This window comes from Magallana gigas, chromosome 2 (assembly GCF_963853765.1).
Source record: "Magallana gigas chromosome 2, xbMagGiga1.1, whole genome shotgun sequence".
NCBI lineage: Eukaryota > Metazoa > Mollusca > Bivalvia > Ostreida > Ostreidae > Magallana > Magallana gigas.
In genome coordinates this window covers 44,896,148-44,916,720 of record NC_088854.1, presented here as the reverse complement: position 1 = coordinate 44,916,720, position 20,573 = coordinate 44,896,148, and the positions used below count along the sequence as shown (strand labels likewise).

Genomic DNA, 20,573 nt, shown 5'->3' with positions numbered 1-20,573 from the left:
AATAGTTAAGTTTTTAAGCTAAAAACATTAGTTGTTTTTTTTCTAAATAGTTTAAGGCCAGGAAATCATATTTCAAAATTGTATGTGGGGATGACTGGATACTTTCCCCTGGACTCCTTAATTAAATATTAGGATTAAGTGAAGTTTATAGAATGTTGAACTGATTGTTAACTTTCCTTAATACTTGACAAAAAAATTTTTTAATTTTTTAGATATACCTGATGGTGAAAAATCTCATCAAACTTTATGTATGATTTAACAAACTATTGTAAAACACACCACACATTCATATGATACTTATCAAATGTTAAAATTTACACACTTAACAAACAACAAATATACAGTTTACATGAACATGTTTGTTAATCCAATAAATTGACTTCCCTCTTTAAAAAGGAGACTTAAAATACACACAAACCAACATTCATTTTGATTAATAATAATTTACGACAATAAAATGCCAACTTACAAAAAATATCCTCAAAATAAAAGTCACTTAATTAAAACACAAGCAAACACAAAGAACATCTTGACAACACAGTTATATATGTTCTATAAATAAATATCTTAAAAACTATCTCTGATTCAGCAAGATTGATGATCCAGTCACCTAACCAAACAATTCAATCCAAATTATGCCCGCTCCTTAATGTTGATGCCCTGATTCTGTGAAAATCCGCAACCTTCTCCAAACCTACACCCAGGAACTCTCCACTACAATATCATTAACTGTTTCCATGGGTAATTCCAAAAATAAACAGGGAATCGTCAGAAGTCACGACAGTAGGCAGCAAATCCAATGATTTGGAGGGGGACCACACTAGCGTATGCTGAAAGATCAGCATAGATCCACAACCAGTCCAGCTAACTGCTCTCAATGTCACTGTGACTTCCTCCCTGTTACTTTCCTCTGTCTATTCCTGAAAGATTGTCCAAGTGATTTGTTATATATTATACAATTATGGACTTCATTGTAGGTCGATATGTGGTTATATGGACCCATGTCAAGTGATATCGACCGAAGACACAGAAAAGGATATCAGCCAAGTTATCTTTTATATCTATGTTTTCATAGATATCATAAAACTGGTACATGTATATGTATCCTATTTAGCAATTATTTTACATACAGAATAGTCTAGGGAAGTTCGTAATAATGATGATGAAGTACTATACCTGGCTTCTGACCTAGAAGACGTGTACTCAAACCACATCACATGTGGAATTAAAGTAGAGTCTCTCAGCATTAAAAATTCTCCAATTGGACTGGATAAAACAAAAGAGAAAATTTTATGTGTGTAGTTATATATATGTTTCTATTTATTTGTGTGTATTAAGGTACGTATGCTGCAAGCTTTGGCAAATTCAGAACAAGAATATAACATTTCATATGGTAGTTTCAAAATTTTACATAAAAAACCCCTATCTATAACCTTTAAATTTGTTTATTAGTGAGAAGACATCTAGCTGTAATAAGGAAAACCTCTTTGATCTTATATTTTCTGGACCCACCCCCCCCCCCCCACCCTTTAAAAAAAAACACAAGGAAGAGGGCTGCATCATTGCAGCTAGAAGACATCTAGCAATTAGATAAATTTAAAATTTATTCAGATATATATAGTTTAACTTACTGAGAGGCTAAATAGGGAAAACATGGTGTTAATATTAGTTGAACTACTGCAAACCATAGAGCTCCAAGGAAAATCCCTAAAAGGGCCCCACAGGACACCTGTCCGAATGTATGGTACCCTAAATACACCCTGGAAAAAATATAATTAAAAATTATTTTGTTTTTGATAAAAGAAGCCTTGTCATCTGTCAGATAAAATATAATGCACAACACTGAACAAACAAACACAAAAAAATATTTGCTTGTCATTATGAATAAGGCTCAGATCACAGGTCCTTGGATCAGATGGGCTCTAGGTGTGGCAAAAAGTGTTCAGACTTACCTACTGTAAACAACCGCTGATGATGCAGTAAAGCAGGCAATACTGACTAAATATTTCCATAAATCATCCATCAAACTATGATTTCTGTATACTCTATAAGGTAAAAACAAAACAATTGTTCAAGACTTATCTAGGTGTCTCTCTTTCAAGATAAGCTATGATTCTGTAACCTCTTACTTCTTGAAAATTTATGTTTCATTACATAAAATTGTGTTGGTTTCTACAATGAACGTCTTGCATCATTTGCTTAAACTCACATACCGGTATATAGAACTTGAACAAAATCTTTAATAAAAAAAATGTTGAATGAGAACTTAAATGTATTACCTTATAAATAAGAAGAAAACCATATATGTTGAGAAAAACCATGCAAACTGGGCATGGCTTGATGGCATTCCATACTCAGTAAAAAGGACAGAACGATCTGAAATACAAGTTTTAAATCTTGTTAAGATTAAGCTGAAAAGTACCAAAGATTATTACAGTAAGCTAGTACAAAGCATGACACCAGTTATCTCCCTCTTACCCCTTAGAGGTCTCTGTTCTCGAATCATGTGCTTCAAAATCCAATTACAAGCTTCATTTAGCAGGAGACCAGTAAAATATGAAATCTAGAGGGAGAAAATTAAATACAGGTAAAAGTTAAAAAGTGAATATTCATACATTGACAACTTGGTTATTTGTAATCATGACATTCTTTTTAAATCTTTTATCATGGTTATTAGGTTGTGGAACCAATGTTAACTTGATTGATTTTTTTTTTCATGAGATGAAAATATAAGCGTGCGTCACATTTTTTTCCCATCCCCATAAATCAATATTCATTGACTTTTTTTAATCTGGCCATATGCGTTATTGCCAAGTTATTGGTTCTAAAAATAGCTAAACTATGAATTTTACACACGATCTTGGTCATTCACAAATGGCAAATTAAATTTGCTAATTTAAAAATATAATGGACATGATGGTATGTAATTGTTTACATTATCAGAGCATTGGATGATATATGCAAAGCAAAGTTTGTACAATAGGATCTAATTTGACTAGGTATAATGTGAAAGAAAAATTCCTGCACATCAAAATATATACATCATGTCTATGCATTTTTTTTTTGGGGGGGGGGGGTAAAGATATTCATTACTGCGAGAAGAAATCTAAAACAAATCCACACTTCACCTCTTAGTGATGAGCAAACGTAGCATACAAGAAGTAGTGTTTCAATTATTTTGTGATTTAATAATAATGATCCTTCAATCAAATTTAAGATATATTACAGTCATTGTACAAAACTGCATATAAGATTCAGAAACCCCTTTAATATCAACTACTAAACATTATCATAAAAACTATCGCAACTTTAAGATATTTACTTCATATTGTACATACATCAATAACTCTATAGTCTAGACTCTAGACCATAAAATATACCTGTAATATCTGGGGGAAATTATACAGTTATTAAGATGGGATTCCTTTTAAGCAATTAAGAAGATACATCTACTTACTGTGTGTAAATCTCTTCTAAATAAAATCAATGTTATAAATCCAACAATGGAAAAAATAGGTAGAAGACTGCACCAAGCTAAGACATATCCTATGAAGTCACCTGAGAAAAGAAATAAACATTTGTTTCAGACTGGTTTGTGAACAATAAGTACTTGTTTACCATGTATTGTTTCTTTTTTTTTTGCATATATTGCAAAATTATGTCTCTAAACTGAATGAGATAGATATAACACCATTAAAGATTATGTTAAAACAAAAACACTGATTATCAAGACAAAACTGAAAACTGTACATAACAGAATCAATACAGTTATATATATACTGTACTCTGTCCCAAGATATTTATGCATCACATTTTCTTAAATCATTTGGCATTCAGAACTTCCTAGAAATGGGATAAAATGTCATGATATTTATTTACTTGAATGAAAAAAATCTCAAAATTCCTCCTTTGAAACAGTACATTTATTTTACCATGCATATTAAAGTATGCACCTGGAAAATAAAAAGGCTATGAAGATTTTTTTATTGCAATTGACATGAAAGTTCCCAGATGATGGGTGAGGTGTTCCGAGTGAGTTCATCATGGAAAAGGATGTCAGATTTTCTCATTACAAATCTCTGTAAGAAATCTGTTTTCAATTTCTCTGTATAAACAGAGATGACTTGTCAGTGAAGAGATCTTTTTTTTTTTCCTGCCATTAATTGATCTGTTTATTAGTTAAAATTTTTCAAAAAGTAACAAGAACAGTAACTTAAGACAGACTAACATCAATTTGGGTTCGTGTAAATGTAGTCCGGGACATATGCCCTGTGATCTCCCAGTTTACTTTTTTCACCATTAGTAACTTAGTTTACTATAAAAAATTGTAACGAAATCTTTCAAGGATTAGTATAGTCACTTATTCTAAGTAAGCTGTATAAAATCTACATGACATTCACAATAACCATGATAACACCCGGACTACATTTACACCCACTCCATTAATTTCTTGAAAAAGTTTCTAATTTTTAAAATACAAGTACTTTTAACATTATTTCAAACCATATGGTTGTTCTCTTTAACTGTTTAAAGGGAATATAAACCATGCAAATAACCAAATGGGCATGTGGAACAAATTTCTTAATAATTGCATTGAGAATTAAATTCTAATTTAAACTATGAATATGAACGTCCCTTTGAGATATTAAAATTATCGCAACCACAGCTCAAATACACTACTGTACACTATCTCTTATCATGATTATATGTAACTTGTTTGAATGGGAGATAATCGCAATATTGTGATAGAAATCGTCCAATATTTTGAACACAATGTATTTGCAATTTTACACTTGTAGCACGCAGAGTAAATACATAAGTGTGACCTAAACACAAACCTTTCGGATATTCTACATGCGTTAGTGATATTGACCTCCACATCGCAGCCTCATAGGCATTATCCGAGCCTGTGGTCTGCATTTTGTCAGCCTCATCCATTGCACCGGAAATGGTTGTTGCGCTTGCGAGAATACCGATATCGTTTGTAAAAGACAATGTCATTGGCTAGAATTGAATAAATGTAAACAATGTGCCCGAGTGGCTTTAGAAAATCCATTATGATTGGCCATAAAAGGGGATTTCCAAAATATGGCTATGCAAAGAACACATGCTCTCTCATTCAAAATATTAGCAGAATGTTCTACGACAAAAGCAAGGGCAAGTCTGATGAAACTTCCACACGCCACTGTGGACACGCCTGTATTTATGCCGGTTGGCACACAGGGTACGCTGAAAGGGCTTGTACCAGATCAGCTCAGAGAGTTGGACTGCCGAATCATATTGGGGAACACTTACCACTTGGGTCACAGACCGGTGTGTATTCACCATGATTGAATTATTGATTTGACTTGTCAGCTGTAACCAATCAATGTAACGTTACTGAATTTAATCTTGGGAGTTTCAATACAATTAGGAGAACTTATCCAATTGTTGATTTATTCAACTGAATAACTGATTTAATTACACATTAAGTGAATTGATTACTTGTACTTGCTGTTAATGTTAAAAATATACAGCACACATTGATCACAGGCCAGTAATCTGTTAAATATATGGGAAGAGAGAGATATATATACCCTATTTATATATAAATAAACCTGGTGTATACTGGCGTGTGACCCTATCTATATATGAATACACCTGGTGTATTTATATATAGATAGGGTATATATCTCTCTCTCCCTTTCCATGTATTTAACAGCTTATTGATAGAAATTCAGAGGCATGTGCAATGATGCTGTGTCTCAGTCTATTTTAAGCAATGGAATTGTTTAAGGTTGTGTAACATTATCATGAACACAATGAAGGAATAGTTACTGACTGAGAATCAAACCCAGGACGTTAGCATTATAGCACATCTGAATTTTTAGTCATGCAGGAGCTCTATATTACAGAGCTACATGTATCCAGGCCAATATCCACTGTCTATTTTTGTGCGCCATAATTTGCAACTTTTTAACATGTACAGAACAGTAGCTCCCTGGTAGTCCAACCAATTTTTTTCCGACCAGGAGCTGCAGACTTGCAGTTACAGTATCATAGCAGATACAGTAGAAATAAGGGTTCTGTTGACCTTGGTCATTAGCCTTGATAGCTTAGTGGTACAAAACCTCCAGAAATGCAGGTGCTCCTAGTGAGGTTCCATGTCCAATCGTCTATTTCCTATATGTATTATTGTCCATTTCTTCTCTTCTTCTACTACATGTGTACATAAGGTGCAGTACCTTTGTTGCTCAGGCAGTATATTTGCATATTCCTCTTATTTTACACATTTAATTATAGTCAATTTCTGAAATTGATAACCCATACTAGAGAGCAAGTGACCATTTATATAACTTTGTGACTCCATGTATTCTATGACGTATATTATAGCATTGAATCATGATTATTTGAAGTATACACTCTCATAACTGCAGCGGTGTGTGCATACAAATTGAGTAACGCGTGTTGGAAGAGCCACAGTAACGGCCACAAACGTGAACTTTGATTTTCGCTTGTGACGTTGCAGTTTACAGCGTTCAACGTTTGTGCGTCATAATTAAACTTGTCAATTTGACCTTTGACTACTTGTTGCATTTAGAGGCATTTGAAAATCACAGAATTTAATGGAAAAACACAGTAGAATGTAAATATTTATGTTTGCAAGTCTCAGATACCAAAATTCATTACAGTAAACCATATACCTGTGTTTACCGGTAATACATGTACTGGTATTTATTTCAGGGTCCAGAACTGTTGGAGAAAGCTGGTGGACTGCATGAGTTTATGCAATGGGACAGGGCTCTTTTAACAGTAAGTGATCATAAATCTATCACATGTTACAGATGCACTACAGTCTTCCTATGCAACCTCAGATTGCTTTATTTATAGTGTACAACATATCACTCCTACCAATGCTCCATTGTTAAAATGTATGTACATGTACTGGTACATTTTTAGGTGTTTTGCCATGACATACTGTTACCTATTTTTCAGGTTATTAATACATGCATTAATATCTTCAATTTCCTTTGAAAATTAGATATACAGATCAATATGACCAGTTCTTTAAAACAAAATAATCTTCATTTAGATTTTACTGTAAACAAATGCATTAGGCAGAATCATATACATGTATTTAACATTCAAGATGACGTCATCTATGCATGTTATGCATGTAACATCTCTGCATGTTTAAATGTATGTGGGATATCAGCGCATTATATCTAGTTATAAACATATTTATATTTGCTTTATATAAAGCAATAAATGTATTTGAGTTTGATAAACTACTGGTACCATAGTTATATAAGTTGGTTTACAAGACAGCTTTACTCAGAGTATTAATTTATGTTTTCTTTATGATTCTATATTTCTTTCTACATTTTTAGACATTGTAGTTTTGATATGTTTTCTTGATAATCGTAAAGCAGATGTTATTGTAATGAGATTTATTATTGTTTAAGGATAGTGGAGGATTTCAGATGGTTTCACTCCTAAAACTAGCAGAGATCACAGAAGAGGGGGTGAAATTTCAGTCTCCTCATGACAGCTCTGAGATGATGCTGACTCCAGAACATTCCATTCACATACAGAATAAAATAGGCAAGTCATAAAATAATGTTAAAGTTCTCTCCAGCTGGATAAATATTACATTACATTAGGGCTATCTTTGAAATGGTTTGTTTAATATACCTTCTTCTGACCTAGTGTAGGGAAATTAATTTTTTTTCAATGTCGGTGGGGAATTTTATTACCTGGGCTTTCCAATGGAAAAATCTGGCTATTGAAATGGTGAAAATGGCGGGTGTACAGGCAGTCGGGCGGTTGGCTGCCAAAAAGATACTCCTATTGTACGGATAACTCCTAGCTCCGTTTATTTTTTGCAGATTGTACATATATCAAAGATCGGCATATTACTTGGATTTTGAAGTTTTGAATAATTTTTATGGGGAAAAATACCAGCTGTTGAACTACATCATTTTTTGGCAAAATATTGCATATGGAGTACCCCATTTCTCTGGATATGTAGTGTTTATCAATTCAGGGTTAACAAATAGATTATGGATGCTCTTCACATAGAAGAAAACCTGGTTTGCTGTCACACTGCTTGAAACCTTTTCCATTAAATAGAATATATATCTGCAAAGACCTGCATTGAAGAAAAAGATTATGCACAGATTGCTAAAAAAATATCTTGAGTTGGATAATATTTTTTAAGTTGATGTGGAGATGGCTATGGTGGCATATCTCTGACACTTGTGTGCAAGTCATAAGTTGCATGTCAACATAACTAAGTTGCATGTCGACATAGATACCGATATGTTGCATGTCGATATAAAGAAGTTGCATGTTAACGTAAATAAGTTGCATGTCGACATAAATATGTTGGATGTCAACATATTTATTTTGCATTTTAACATAAATAAGTTGCATGTCGACATAAATATGTAGCATCTAGCATCTTGGATGTCGTATGTTGTCGATATTTTAGATTTTTTATAAGTCTTATTTGATTGCAGTTTTCTTGCATGTCATCATAGTTATGTTGCATGTTGACATAACTATCTTGCATGTCAACATATTTATCTTGCATGTCGACATAATTAATGGAAAAATAACTAGCACACAAGAGGCAGAGATATGCCACCATAGATAGCAAATAAAATTTTAGAAGTGTTTTTAATGATGTAATAAAACTTTCAGAAGACATTAATATTTAAAGACTATCAGTATCTGAAAAGTCATTAAAAGAGAAATATACCTAGCAAAACCTTATGTCTTTTATTTTTTTAATCAATTTTGGAATAAACTTTTTGGCCTATTTACTATAGGTGCTGACATTATAATGCAGTTGGATGATGTTGTACATAGCTGTGTGACGGGGCCGAGAGTAGAGGAGGCCATGTATAGGTGTGTACATCAGAGTCTCGAAATATCAAAGAGCCATCACATTGTTGAATACACTAGAGATGCAACTTAGAGCTGTTTTAACAAGAGCTTGGACTTTCAGTGAGATGTATCTAGCTTGCTCATCAAAACAAGCTGTCAAATATTGACTTTCTTTCATGTAAAATTCATACTATACTATATTCCATTGAAACTTTTCAAAAGCCGCAAGTACATATGACTGGTACCAAGTTGAAAAAAAAGCTGAAACTTAGTTAGCCGATGAATATAATGATCATGTGTTGTAAATTTGATACACTGTAGTAAGTCATCAGTAAGTTCACCGATAATAAAAATACATACATGTATGATGCTATGTTTGTTACTTTTTCCTTGATAACCATTTGTTATAGTACTTTCATTTAAATTTTTGTGTCAATTTGAAAGGACAATCCGCTGGCTGGACAGATGCATGAAGGCCCATGGAAGACCACATGACCAAAATTTATTTCCAATTGTACAAGGGGGCCTTTATCCAGAACTTAGAAAAAAGTGTGCTGAAGGTAAAACATATAAGCATGGATCGTCTATCATGTCTTAATTGTGTAACCATTCTCATATATGATTTCGGGTATTAAAGAATAGATGCTACATTTCTGGTAAACTGTAAGGACAAAATGGTAAAATGTCAAGGTCATTTGTTGAGGTTAAAGGTCAAATTTGTATCCATGGTATTTTTCAATGTTGGTGACAAAGTGTTTATTGTTTGTCAGTTTGATTTAATTGAGAAGTGTATATTTAAACTTTTTTCAGAATTGACCAAAAGGGATGTGCCAGGATTTGCTATTGGTGGATTAAGTGGAGGAGAGTCCAAAGATGAATTCTGGAAAATTGTGAATATATCTACAGATTACTTACCAAAAGAAAAACCACGTTATTTAATGGGAGTAGGGTAATTCATCATCTATAATTCAAAATTCACAGCAAGAATTTTCATGAACATTTATAATAATAACAAAACTAACAAGTATTTTCATGCATGGACAGGTACACTAACATTGAAGGCTATTTATATAGAATTTTCATGACAATTTATACTTGCACTATAGGCTAAAATTTTAAAAAGTCTTCTTTTTTTATATACCAGGTAAATGTCTTCATGGGAAGAATTACAATGCCTAATAACACTTTATATTACAGACTTGTTATGATAGCTCCTCATTTAGGGTCATAAATAATTGTGAATCTATCAATGTTTTGAATCTAATTTATAGCTTATGACTGAATTTCAAGGTTTATGATACTAGTATGCCATTGATATCTAAGGACTTTTTATTTTATTGCAATTTACTGTCTTTGAAATGACCTTATACGTGTATTGTGTTATATTTTCTGTCTAAAGGTTTGCTGTAGACCTGGTAGTGTGTGTAGCGTTGGGCTGTGATATGTTCGACTGTGTTTTTCCAACCAGAACAGCCGTAAGTTTTGTTTGGTTTTTTTTTCTTTCCATGAGATAATGAATGTGTGAAATACAAAGGCCGTAAGTGTGACTCCAAACTCAAATGATCAACATGCTCCATGGAATTCATGATAAATTTTTCTCTAATTTTCAACAGAGGTTTGGAAATGCGCTGACACCCACTGGGACCCTGATTCTACATAGACCGGAATTTGCTGAGGATTTCCAACCCATAGAGAAGGGTTGTCCTTGCTCGACTTGTAAGAACTACACTCGGGCCTATCTTCATGGAATAGTGGAGAACGAGCCGGTGTCTTGTTCACTTCTCACCATACACAATGTTGCTTACCAGGTATGCCATGACAAGTGTCAGATTCCGAGATATCAAATATCTTCTAAATACCCTCTTTCTAATAAAACTATTTTTACATTTTGGCCTCTTTTTGAAAGGTTGAGATTTTTCATTTCTTTTTTCAAATTCATCATAAAAGACTCATAATACCGGTAATCCATCCCTATCCCCCTGGAGAAAACAGGGATCAGACATGTGCATAATTTTATAAATTTATGGAATATTTTTATGGATTAGTCCAATAGTTCATGAAATAACTGTATCTACTGTAGATTCCTAATTAAACGCGAGGAATTAATATCCACGTAAAATCGCGAGAAGCACCCTTCGCAAATTCTAAAATCTCGCCATTATTCTTTGAGACTTGAGAAGTATGAGAAATAAGGATAAAAGTTCAGCTTTCACGATTTTATATTCTCGCAATTTGATACAAAACAGCGGGATCACGGAATTAAGTACTCGCGTAATATAAGGAATTTACAGTATTGAGATAGCCCTACGTGTAAATTTGATAGATTATGATATACAGTGAAAATATACGACTGAATATATTTCACTTCATCTCTATTTGTAGTTACGATTGATGAGGGCCATGCACCAGAGTATAGTGGAGGATGCCTTTCCAGAGTTCATTCAGGACTTTTTTGACAAACTTTATCCCAGTGCTGATTACCCACAGTGGGCAATAGATGCATTAGCTTCTGTCAATGTCCACCTGAAAAAGTCTTGATGATGGCCAAAGTTAACAATTTAGGATAATAACTATCGAGTACATGTTTTTGTGATCCCAGCTTTGGAGATTCCTGTTGTGTTTTTGTGGACGTGACTGAAAATGCTGTTTAAAGAGAAGTTGTATCTTGTTTGGAGCAGTGACAGTAGTGCAATATCTCTTAATGGTTAGTGGGAGTGTTCGCAATCTCAAATTATCAGGAAAACACATCTTTTAAGCTATGATTGTTATTTATGGACAAAGTGCATATCTAAAACAAAAACAGTCTGTTCATCTTGCCTTACTGTTTTTTAATGTAGTTTATCAATAATTTAACTTTAATTTAACTGTAACTTTCTGTCCTGGTGACCAAAGATAAGGGGAGGGGGATTATAAAGGAAGTTAATGTAACATAGATTATCAAATCAAGACAAGAGCATGTGAAAGAAAAACAAAAATCACTATATTTCATATTCATTACTTTATTTCTTTGCATTCATTCCTCATTTATTTAACATAAATGTTTTGTTTTTTTAAGCAGGTATCTGGTATATGTTAATTTTTTTGTAGTTATTTTTTTTAAATGAAACATTAACACTGTATGATAATTAAAGATTTTTACAAACAATTTCACTGAAGTGTTAATTTTAATGTTTTAGACTCTTTCTCAAAAATTTAGTATAGCCACAATTGCATCAGAACTATCAGATGCATCCATTGTGGTTGAATTTAAAACCTCCCTTTTATTTTTCTGACAGCTGTACATACTACATGTAAATGAAATTACAACATATTGCACATTATACTGATGTCTCTACAGCGAGAAAGTAAACTAAAGAGGGTACACAATAATGGCTATTGTTTCTTGCTTGATTGACAAGCGGTACGTTATTGATCTCAATCCAGGTTAATTTTAGGGGAGGCGGCTTAAAATCGGGTCTTCATGTCTCCTTTTTTAAATGAAAACAATTACTGTGGCATGCATAGTTCAGTACATTGTTTATATATTTCACACTGGAGAGAGACCATTGTCTCGGGATGTTAAAATTTATTTTCACCTGGTGATCAGAATATAATTATGGTGCTAACACAGGGGCATCTTATCCGCTCTGCTCTCTATTCGACATGTATATGTCAGAGAGAGCAGGGCAGATAAGATGCCCCTGTGGTGCTATACCAATATATAATTATTTCACGTGTTACAATATTCATATATTATACAAGCATTTAAAGAAGTTACTTAGTATATCCTGGATATTGTGGTATACATGGTTTAATTACTTATCAACATCGAAGAAAATATCAAGTAGGTGGCATATGAAGGTTGCTTTTATGTAGCTGTGGTAAATTCACATTCACCGGCTACTTTGTGTACTTAACTTAAATGGATTAATTGTAATAGTAGCTAGACATCTAGATTAATGTGTGGAGATTAATGGTAAATTGCTCCATACCTGGACCAAAGGTAAAAAGCAGTTTGATTAGACTTTATACCCATGCACTGGGAAAATTAATGTCAGTTTGAATTATTTATGTTTACACAAAAAACGCAGGGAGAGAGAAGTGCTATTGTTATAGCGGCCTGTTTAATGTGTATTAAAGTTGGCCCATTAATTCCGCCAGTCTTTGTTACCTTTATTTACACCTGTATACGGCTTAGCAGACAGATTATTGATAAGTCTTTTAATGCAACAGAGAAGCGATGGTTCTAAGGACTTTAACGTGACTTTATGTAGGTAATGGTGTATGTATATGCAAGTTATTCATACTGACCAGACGTCTAAGAATTGGTAAGTACTGGTGATATAACATGGCGTTGTATATACATGTATATTGCATTGATTGTTTGAAAAATTGTCTGAACAGCATATTATCGGTTAAAAAATCAATGTTTAAATTTCAAACTACTTTTAGCCCATTTATACCAATGTATGAGAGCAAGTTATGCTCAACAATAAGTAAGGATCTCAGCTTTATTTTCAAATAAATGTATTTTGTCATGATATATATGCTTATAAAGCGATCATAATTAATATGTTTACGAGCAAATGCACTTTACTTTGAACAAGTTAAGTCATCGAAAGATGAATTCATCAAATAATAGTGGCGGCCCACTTAAGATTTTCAATTACATGAAAGGAAATGCCGTTTAAATTTAAACACTGAAAGAATTGTAAAGCTTTCATTTGAGATCCGACAAAAAACCCAAAACGTTTAATGTTCAACAAAACACACGAACTTTTAATTTTTAACCTCTGCCGTAGGAAGTTCCGCCTTTTATACGTGGTATTTTTTGAAAGGTGCCAAAGCCTTGAATAATTCCGGGTACAATTAACAATGAGGTCGTCATTCGCTGGTAATGATGTATATTATGACATCACTGGGTGTAGATGTACCAGTGCTTTAAAATATTTAGACGTGCACAAAATACACGCAGAGAATAAAGGTAGGCAAAGATTATATTTTAGAATTGACGTGAAATAATTTAAACAATGCAAAATTAGACGATTTTTATTAAACGTCATATATACCTAAAATATAGGTATTTAATTAATAAGATTTGGTAGAGTACGCGGTATCGTAATCGGAATAAAGGTTAGACATATTTTAGTACTAGAAAAACTGAATTTGATAAAAATATATTTTACCGCGCAAATGTGTTGACTTTCAACTGGTTTTGTCACGTTGTTCAAAGAACAATTTAACGTTGTTCAAAGAGCAAACATTTTTTTCTTCCAATTGTTCTTCACAACTGATGTCTCCGACGACTTGCTTAAGAACATTTCTTCCTAGCTTTAATATTTAATTTTGACATTCTGTTCGTGAGTTGTTATTTCTTTTGAATTTGGAAAAGAATTCGAATCAATACATCTTACATTATTTTGTATTTGTACAGAGTGTTTCACTTTCTTCTTGTATCAATTTTTGTGAATAGGTAAATAAGAAAAGGACGATGATTTATTTAACAGATTTATAGCCATCTTTATTTAAATTGAGTGCATTTGAAATGCATTTATATGAATGCTAGTAACTGCATGTTTAGAGTTTGGCGCTATACTTCAAACTTAATAGGGTGGATAATGTATTTAAATGATCATGGTAATTAATTAGATCCAATTCAATGGCAGATATCTTAAATGCAAACAAATTCTGTTTGCCATTATATAGGGATCTACAAACATGCCAGTTGTCACCTATATAAACCGATATTAAAATCACCAATTTACAATCCTTGATTTTTGTACTTAAGGCGAAATGATAATTTAAACCACCCGACAGTGAAACAAAGATAAGAAGAAGAACTAGACACGATCTCGTTGCGAGCAACGAGGAGGTCTTCCGTCTGATTTTAGAATTTGTTCTATCTTGATTTTGCTATTTAACAGCTAAACATGATTTTGAATAAAAAAAAACAGGGTCTACATTCTAGGGGGCCAGATACTATTTTGCTACAGGTGTAAGAGCTTTGTTCAACAAGTGTTTAGAATTCGTCACTGTTCTTGAGATATCTTAGAAGAAAAAGTTTTAGGGGCCGGTCCCTTATCTCCTTATTGGAGCCGCTGAACCAAATTTTGAAGATTGCATGTTGTTAAGTACATCATTTTTAGCATCTTTTCTTCTATACTGCATTTCAAAATATTTTTTCTTTTTGATATATAGGTGGTCAAAATTCTGGACTTTTGGCCCCTAAAAAAATCTCATTACATAACACATGACATTACACTGCTTGGATACATAATTGTAAGATAAACATAATTTGCTTCTATAGCCTTTCACAAAATATCCCTCAGTAAAGAGCTACAGATGAAAGACTTTAGAGCCCTTTGGTCCCCTAATTTGAGGGGCCAGCCCCTTTTTCTTGATATAAAATAAAAGGTCATTTAAATTTCAACACATTTTGTTTAACAAGTGTTAAGAGATGTGTTACCGTTCTTGAGATATATAGGAAAGAACGTTTTAGGGGCCGATCCCTTAACTCCTTATGGGGCCATTTAACGAAATTTTGAAAATTGCAAATTATTTAGTACATCATTTTGACTATCTTTATTTCAATACTGCATTTCAAAATATATTTCCTTTTTGAGATATAGGTGATCAAAATTCTGGACTTTTGGCCCCTAAAACCCCTAATTACGTAACACACGATAAAATCATTATATTGCTTGGATAAATAACTCTAAGATAAACATATTTGCATCTATAACCGTTCACAAAATATCCCTCAGTAAAGGGCTACAGATGAAAGACTTTAGAGCCCTTTGGCCCCTTAATTTGAGGGGCCAGCCCCTTTTTTTTTATATCAAATAAAAGGTCATTTAAATCTCAACACATTTTGTTCAACAAGTGTTTAGAAATTTGTTACCGTTCTTGAGATATATAGGAAAGAACGTTTTAGGGGCCGATCCCATAACTCCTTATAGGGGCCATTTAACGGAATTTTGAAAATTGCATATTATTTAGTACATCATTTTAAGCATCTTTACTTCTATACTTTATTGTAAAATATTTTTCCTTTCTGAGATATGGGTAATCAAAATTCTGGACTTTTGGCCCCTAAAAACCCCTAATTACGTAACACGCGATAAAATCATTACATTGCTTGGATAAATAACTGCAGGATAAACATATTTGCTTCTATAACTGTTCACAAAATATCCCTCAGTAAAGGGCTACAGATAAAAGACTTTAGAGCCCTTTGGTCCCCTAATTTGAGGGGCCAGCTCCTTTTTTTGACATCAAATAAAAGGTCATTTAAATCTCAACACATTTTGTTCAACAAGTGTTTAGAAATGTTTTACCGTTCTTGAGATATATAGGAAAGAACGTTTTAGGGGCCGATCCCATAACTCCTTATAGGGGCCATTTAACGAAATTTTGAAAATTGCATATTATTTAGTACATCATTTTGAGCATCTTTACCTCTATACTTTATTTCAAAATATTTTTCCTTTCTGAGATATGGGTGATCAAAATTCTGGACTTATTGGCTCTTAAAAACCCCTAATTACGTAACACATGATAAAATCATTACATTTATTGGATATTTATCTGTAAGATAAACATATTTGCTTCTATAACTGTTCACAAAATATCACTCAGTAAAGGGCTACAGATGAAAGACTTTAGAGCCCTTTGGCCCCTTAATTTGAGGGGCCAGCCCCTTTTCCTTGATATCAAATGAAAGGTCTTGTAAATATAAATCTTTTTTGCATTACAAGTGTTAACAAAATATTTTTCAGAAAAGAGACAAACTAAGAAAACCATTAAAAATTACGACGTTTTTTTAGTCTCAATTTTCAGGACCAGGCGAGCTTAAACGCCTTTTGAGCATAACAAATATGAACGCCAAATAGCACATCTACAATCTCTTGTCTACAATCCCTGAAAGTTTGAACTCAATATCTTTTACCGTTTAGGAGGAGATCCCTGGACAAGCCGACCCTCTGAAAATCGTTAAAACGTCATTTTCTCAAGAACGGAAATGACGTCATCAAAATAAAAAAATGTATATTAAGTTCGGATTAATATCTATTAGATCTAAAAGTTTCACGAAAATCGGCTGAGCCATTTTCGAGAAATCGCCTGCACAAATTTTGTAAGAAAAAAAATAATAATAATAGGGAAAAAGAAACCGAACGAAAACAATAAGGTCTTCCGTTGGAAAACGGAAGACCTTAAAAATCACTTGGATCGATTAAGACTTATTGATATGTGGTTTTTTAAACCGTCACCCAATAAAATATTTAGTGCCTTGCAAAAATAACGCTCCTTTAAGGAAGCGCTACTCGCTTATCCGTCCGAGTCATTACAACCACAATATTTAAACACATGGAGGCGTAATCTTATTCGTCATAATATACAGCAATATGTCTGGAATTTGTCGTAGAATCCCTTTAAAGGACAGTCTTCTAACTTTACAGTCTTTTAAACAGAATCTATCAACATGGAACTGGTCAATCCATATGCAACCAAAGAGGAAGCAGTAAGCGCTCTACAGCACTGCGTAACGAGAGGATTTACGGATGTCATCGACCCCATCTTAAAGACTCATTTTAAAACATCAAAGCTTTCCGATGTACCCAACGAGTGCGTAGAACTTTTAACGTGTGTTGCGAAGTCGGGCTCGCTGGATGTGTTGCAGAGACTGCTTGGTCACGTGGATCCGAAATTCTTGGAAACGGCGTATTCTCATCGAACACTCGCAACAAAACTTCTCACTGTGGCTGTCACCAACGGGAACTATTCAGTGTGTGGGGCGCTTGTAGCAAGAGGCGGAGACCCCAATGGACATATTAATGGTACGACATTGTTACATACGTCAGTATCTCAGGGACATGAAAAAGTCCTGGAAGCTTTGGTGGAGGGTGGAGCTGATCTTACACTGAAAGACAGAAGGGGAGAAAATTTGATTTCTTCTGTCATAATGTCAAATATCAAAAACAAGGTACGAACTCGTATCATTCCTATGATAACACTACATATCGATTTTGTACTATAAAACCCATAACTTCAAATGACGTATAATTGAGGCGCCAGCGGGGTTTGTTTAGTTTATTTAAATATTTAATCGTACATTGGCATAAAATTATATTAATTTTGTAATAAGGAATCATTCTTTGAATATTATGAGGTGATAATTTCGTCTGGGCGTGATCAAATCTATCATGAAGCCTTAGATAATGAAAGACATGCTATTGTTATATTCCTACAAGCAGGGAAAAAAACCCCGAAATTTCTAATTGGTCGGAAAAGGGAGGATGGCTTCAAAGTTTAAAAAAAAAAAGAGTTTGAATTTTGTTGGGTAAGAAATGGCAGAGTCATTTCATATTTCATTTGTTTAAATTGTCTATCCTTGCAGGTTAATTTGGTGAGTCGGTTGGTTTCTGGAGGGGTAGATCCAAAGAGCGCGGGTGACAACGGCAAGCAGCCTATACACGTAGCGGCCGCTCATTCAGCAGACGTCATTTCACGTCTGGTGGAGCTGGACTGTGACGTCAACCAACCGGATGTTGTCCACAGCGACACGCCACTACATATTGCCTGCTGTCGCTGCAACGAAAAAAGTATTGAAACTCTGATTAAAATCGGAGCTAAATTCAATTTAACTAACAACGAAGGAGAGACACCTCTGGCCAAATTATTAAAGTTTGCCACAAATACAGTTGATTTTCATTCAAAGTTAAGGATGAAGTTAGCAAGACAGTTAATAAAATATGGTTTTGTGTGTAAACAGAAAAATTCTGAAAGAACCAATAAGCGAAAAATTGGACGAGACAAGGTGATAGAACTTTATCAACGACTGCAAAAGGAACCCAGGGAAGTTTCCAGTCTTCAGCATCTCTCAAGACTTGTGATCAGCGCCAATCTTCAGCCAAAGACATTGAGAAAGGCGGTGTTCTCTTTAGATATTCCTCATCATCTCAAAGACTACCTCATGTTTCCCGATTTCAGATTTTCTTAATCTCGTTTTGAACAATTTACATAAATATTAGTGGTCGATTTTGGTGCTTTTAGAAACGTTTTGATGCTATGTGATAGAACTGATCTCATTAATTTTTAAGATATTAAATTTTGTCGTTGTTTACAATGTTGTTTCTTTGTTTAACCCACATGAATCATCAAAGAAAGCCTTTTATTGTTTATATCAATATTTGTCGTTTGGTTAATAAATAAATTGATAATGAACAGTAAGCAAAATTCACTAAATGGCTGTTTATGTACATAAGTATGTTAGCTAAATGCCAAATCGTCTCCTGTAAGGCTTTGAGTCTGACATCGCAATGCTTATTTCGCTCAGTCTGTGACTTTTTCTTAAGTCGCTGTAGGTTTCGATCAAGAAGGCGTGCTAATTTCGGTCCTGTCAGTTTCAGCCGCAGTAGATTTCGACCAATCGAAAAACGGGGCGTGTAGATTTCAGTCTGGCTGTTTCTATATACCTATATCTTGTGACACGATGGCGGTGTTTTTCTTTGAAGTTTACCATTTTGTATTAACAACACAGTACAAGGCTACTGGGGGCGGAGCTATTTGCTGTACTGTATTACCTGATAAACTGTGCTGTATTAGCCAATAAACCGTTCTGTATTAGCCAACTGTTCTGTATCTTAAATACAGAACGATCTAAAAATCAATGCAACAATCAGTACAACAGATTTAATTCTTATGTCAATTTTAACAAAATCATTATGCAAATACTTTTCAAAACTACTAAAATACAAATAGCAAGGAAAGGAGTATGGGTTCTTCTCAATAAAAATTTCCCAATAAAATTAGGACTTTTTTTACATTCAGGAACACAGCACTTAGATCCAAACGAAAATGAAAACTGGTTTTCCGGGCAAGACGTTTTTGCGTCGTCGTCTTCAGAATTATCCGAATTTACCGAAGATACGCCATTTTTCAAACACATTCAATGCCCATTTGTACTAGTATTCTATTTTGTGTTTTGGTTTTCCTGACCTTCAATAAGATTTCTTCATTCCTTATCGTTTACGACTGGTCCAAATCTAGAGGCAGTGTTTATGAACGTCACAGTCCATAAATAGTCATAATATCATCGCAATCAAAATTGATTGAACAGCTGTCTGCAGTGCCCGAAGAATTTAAATACGTGATGCTCTGTCTTTATATTTTTGCATATCTGCGATAAGGTAATATCGTCCACTTCGTCTACCTTGTCCGTTAGAAAATCAAGACAGCTCATGTCCATCTTACCCTCAAATCTAAACTGATACAGTCTTACGCGATATGCGGAAATTGCGTAATAATCATGCATCTAACTCCAATACACTTATTGACCCGGGAATGCACCTGTTTTTTTCGATATAGGAAGAAGTGAAATTTCCACGACACTGCAATTCAGTTACAAGTGTCAGATGCTCAATCGTGTCACAAATCATTTAGAGAACTCGACAGTTTCTCTATGTTTGATACAAATTTGGGTGTGGACTCGTGCTACGCACTCGTCCACCCCCAAATTTGTATCAAACATAGAGAACCTGTCTCGTTCTCTAAATAATACTAAATGTTTACATCCAATACATACTTTCTCCTCTATTGCTTGTGAATAGTTATTGCAGACGCAGTTTGTACAGAAGCTGACAATATCGAAATCTACACGATCCAGTTCTAACCAGTAAAAAACCACATGTCTAAATTTAGATATACACACTCCACTTATTAAT

The 20,573-nt window shown here is 33.9% G+C and overlaps 3 protein-coding genes across 5 annotated transcripts; 2 read left to right on the top strand and 1 right to left on the bottom strand.

The window, feature by feature from the left end:
- Positions 1–606: 606 nt before the first annotated feature.
- LOC105329649 (dolichyldiphosphatase 1) lies at positions 607–4,969 on the bottom strand. The gene is made up of 8 exons (XM_011430973.4): positions 4,839–4,969; positions 3,458–3,558; positions 2,479–2,563; positions 2,280–2,376; positions 1,953–2,045; positions 1,632–1,760; positions 1,177–1,266; positions 607–920 (listed from the first exon to the last, which is right to left on the bottom strand). The coding sequence occupies exons 1-8, from the start codon at positions 4,936–4,938 to the stop codon at positions 881–883; spliced, it is 735 nt and encodes a 244-aa protein (XP_011429275.3). The 5' UTR covers positions 4,939–4,969; the 3' UTR covers positions 607–880.
- A 103-nt stretch (positions 4,970–5,072) lies between these two features.
- On the top strand, positions 5,073–11,652 carry LOC105329650 (queuine tRNA-ribosyltransferase catalytic subunit 1). The gene is made up of 9 exons (XM_034445432.2): positions 5,073–5,313; positions 6,724–6,792; positions 7,446–7,584; positions 8,814–8,892; positions 9,316–9,431; positions 9,682–9,820; positions 10,271–10,346; positions 10,485–10,679; positions 11,254–11,652. The coding sequence occupies exons 1-9, from the start codon at positions 5,089–5,091 to the stop codon at positions 11,407–11,409; spliced, it is 1,194 nt and encodes a 397-aa protein (XP_034301323.2). The 5' UTR covers positions 5,073–5,088; the 3' UTR covers positions 11,410–11,652.
- Positions 11,440–18,976, top strand: LOC136269445 (ankyrin repeat and SOCS box protein 8-like). Of its 3 annotated transcripts, none has more exons than XM_066072653.1 (3): positions 11,440–11,575; positions 17,322–17,833; positions 18,248–18,976. In XM_066072653.1, exons 1-3 carry the CDS (start codon positions 11,512–11,514, stop codon positions 18,848–18,850), a joined length of 1,179 nt encoding a protein of 392 aa, XP_065928725.1. In that variant the 5' UTR covers positions 11,440–11,511; the 3' UTR covers positions 18,851–18,976. The 3 variants fall into 3 exon arrangements, with proteins under 3 accessions (XP_065928725.1, XP_065928733.1, XP_011429276.3); XM_066072661.1 differs by lacking the exon at positions 11,440–11,575 and adding an exon at positions 13,102–13,178; XM_011430974.4 differs by lacking the exon at positions 11,440–11,575 and adding an exon at positions 13,393–13,834.
- Positions 18,977–20,573: the final 1,597 nt, after the last annotated feature.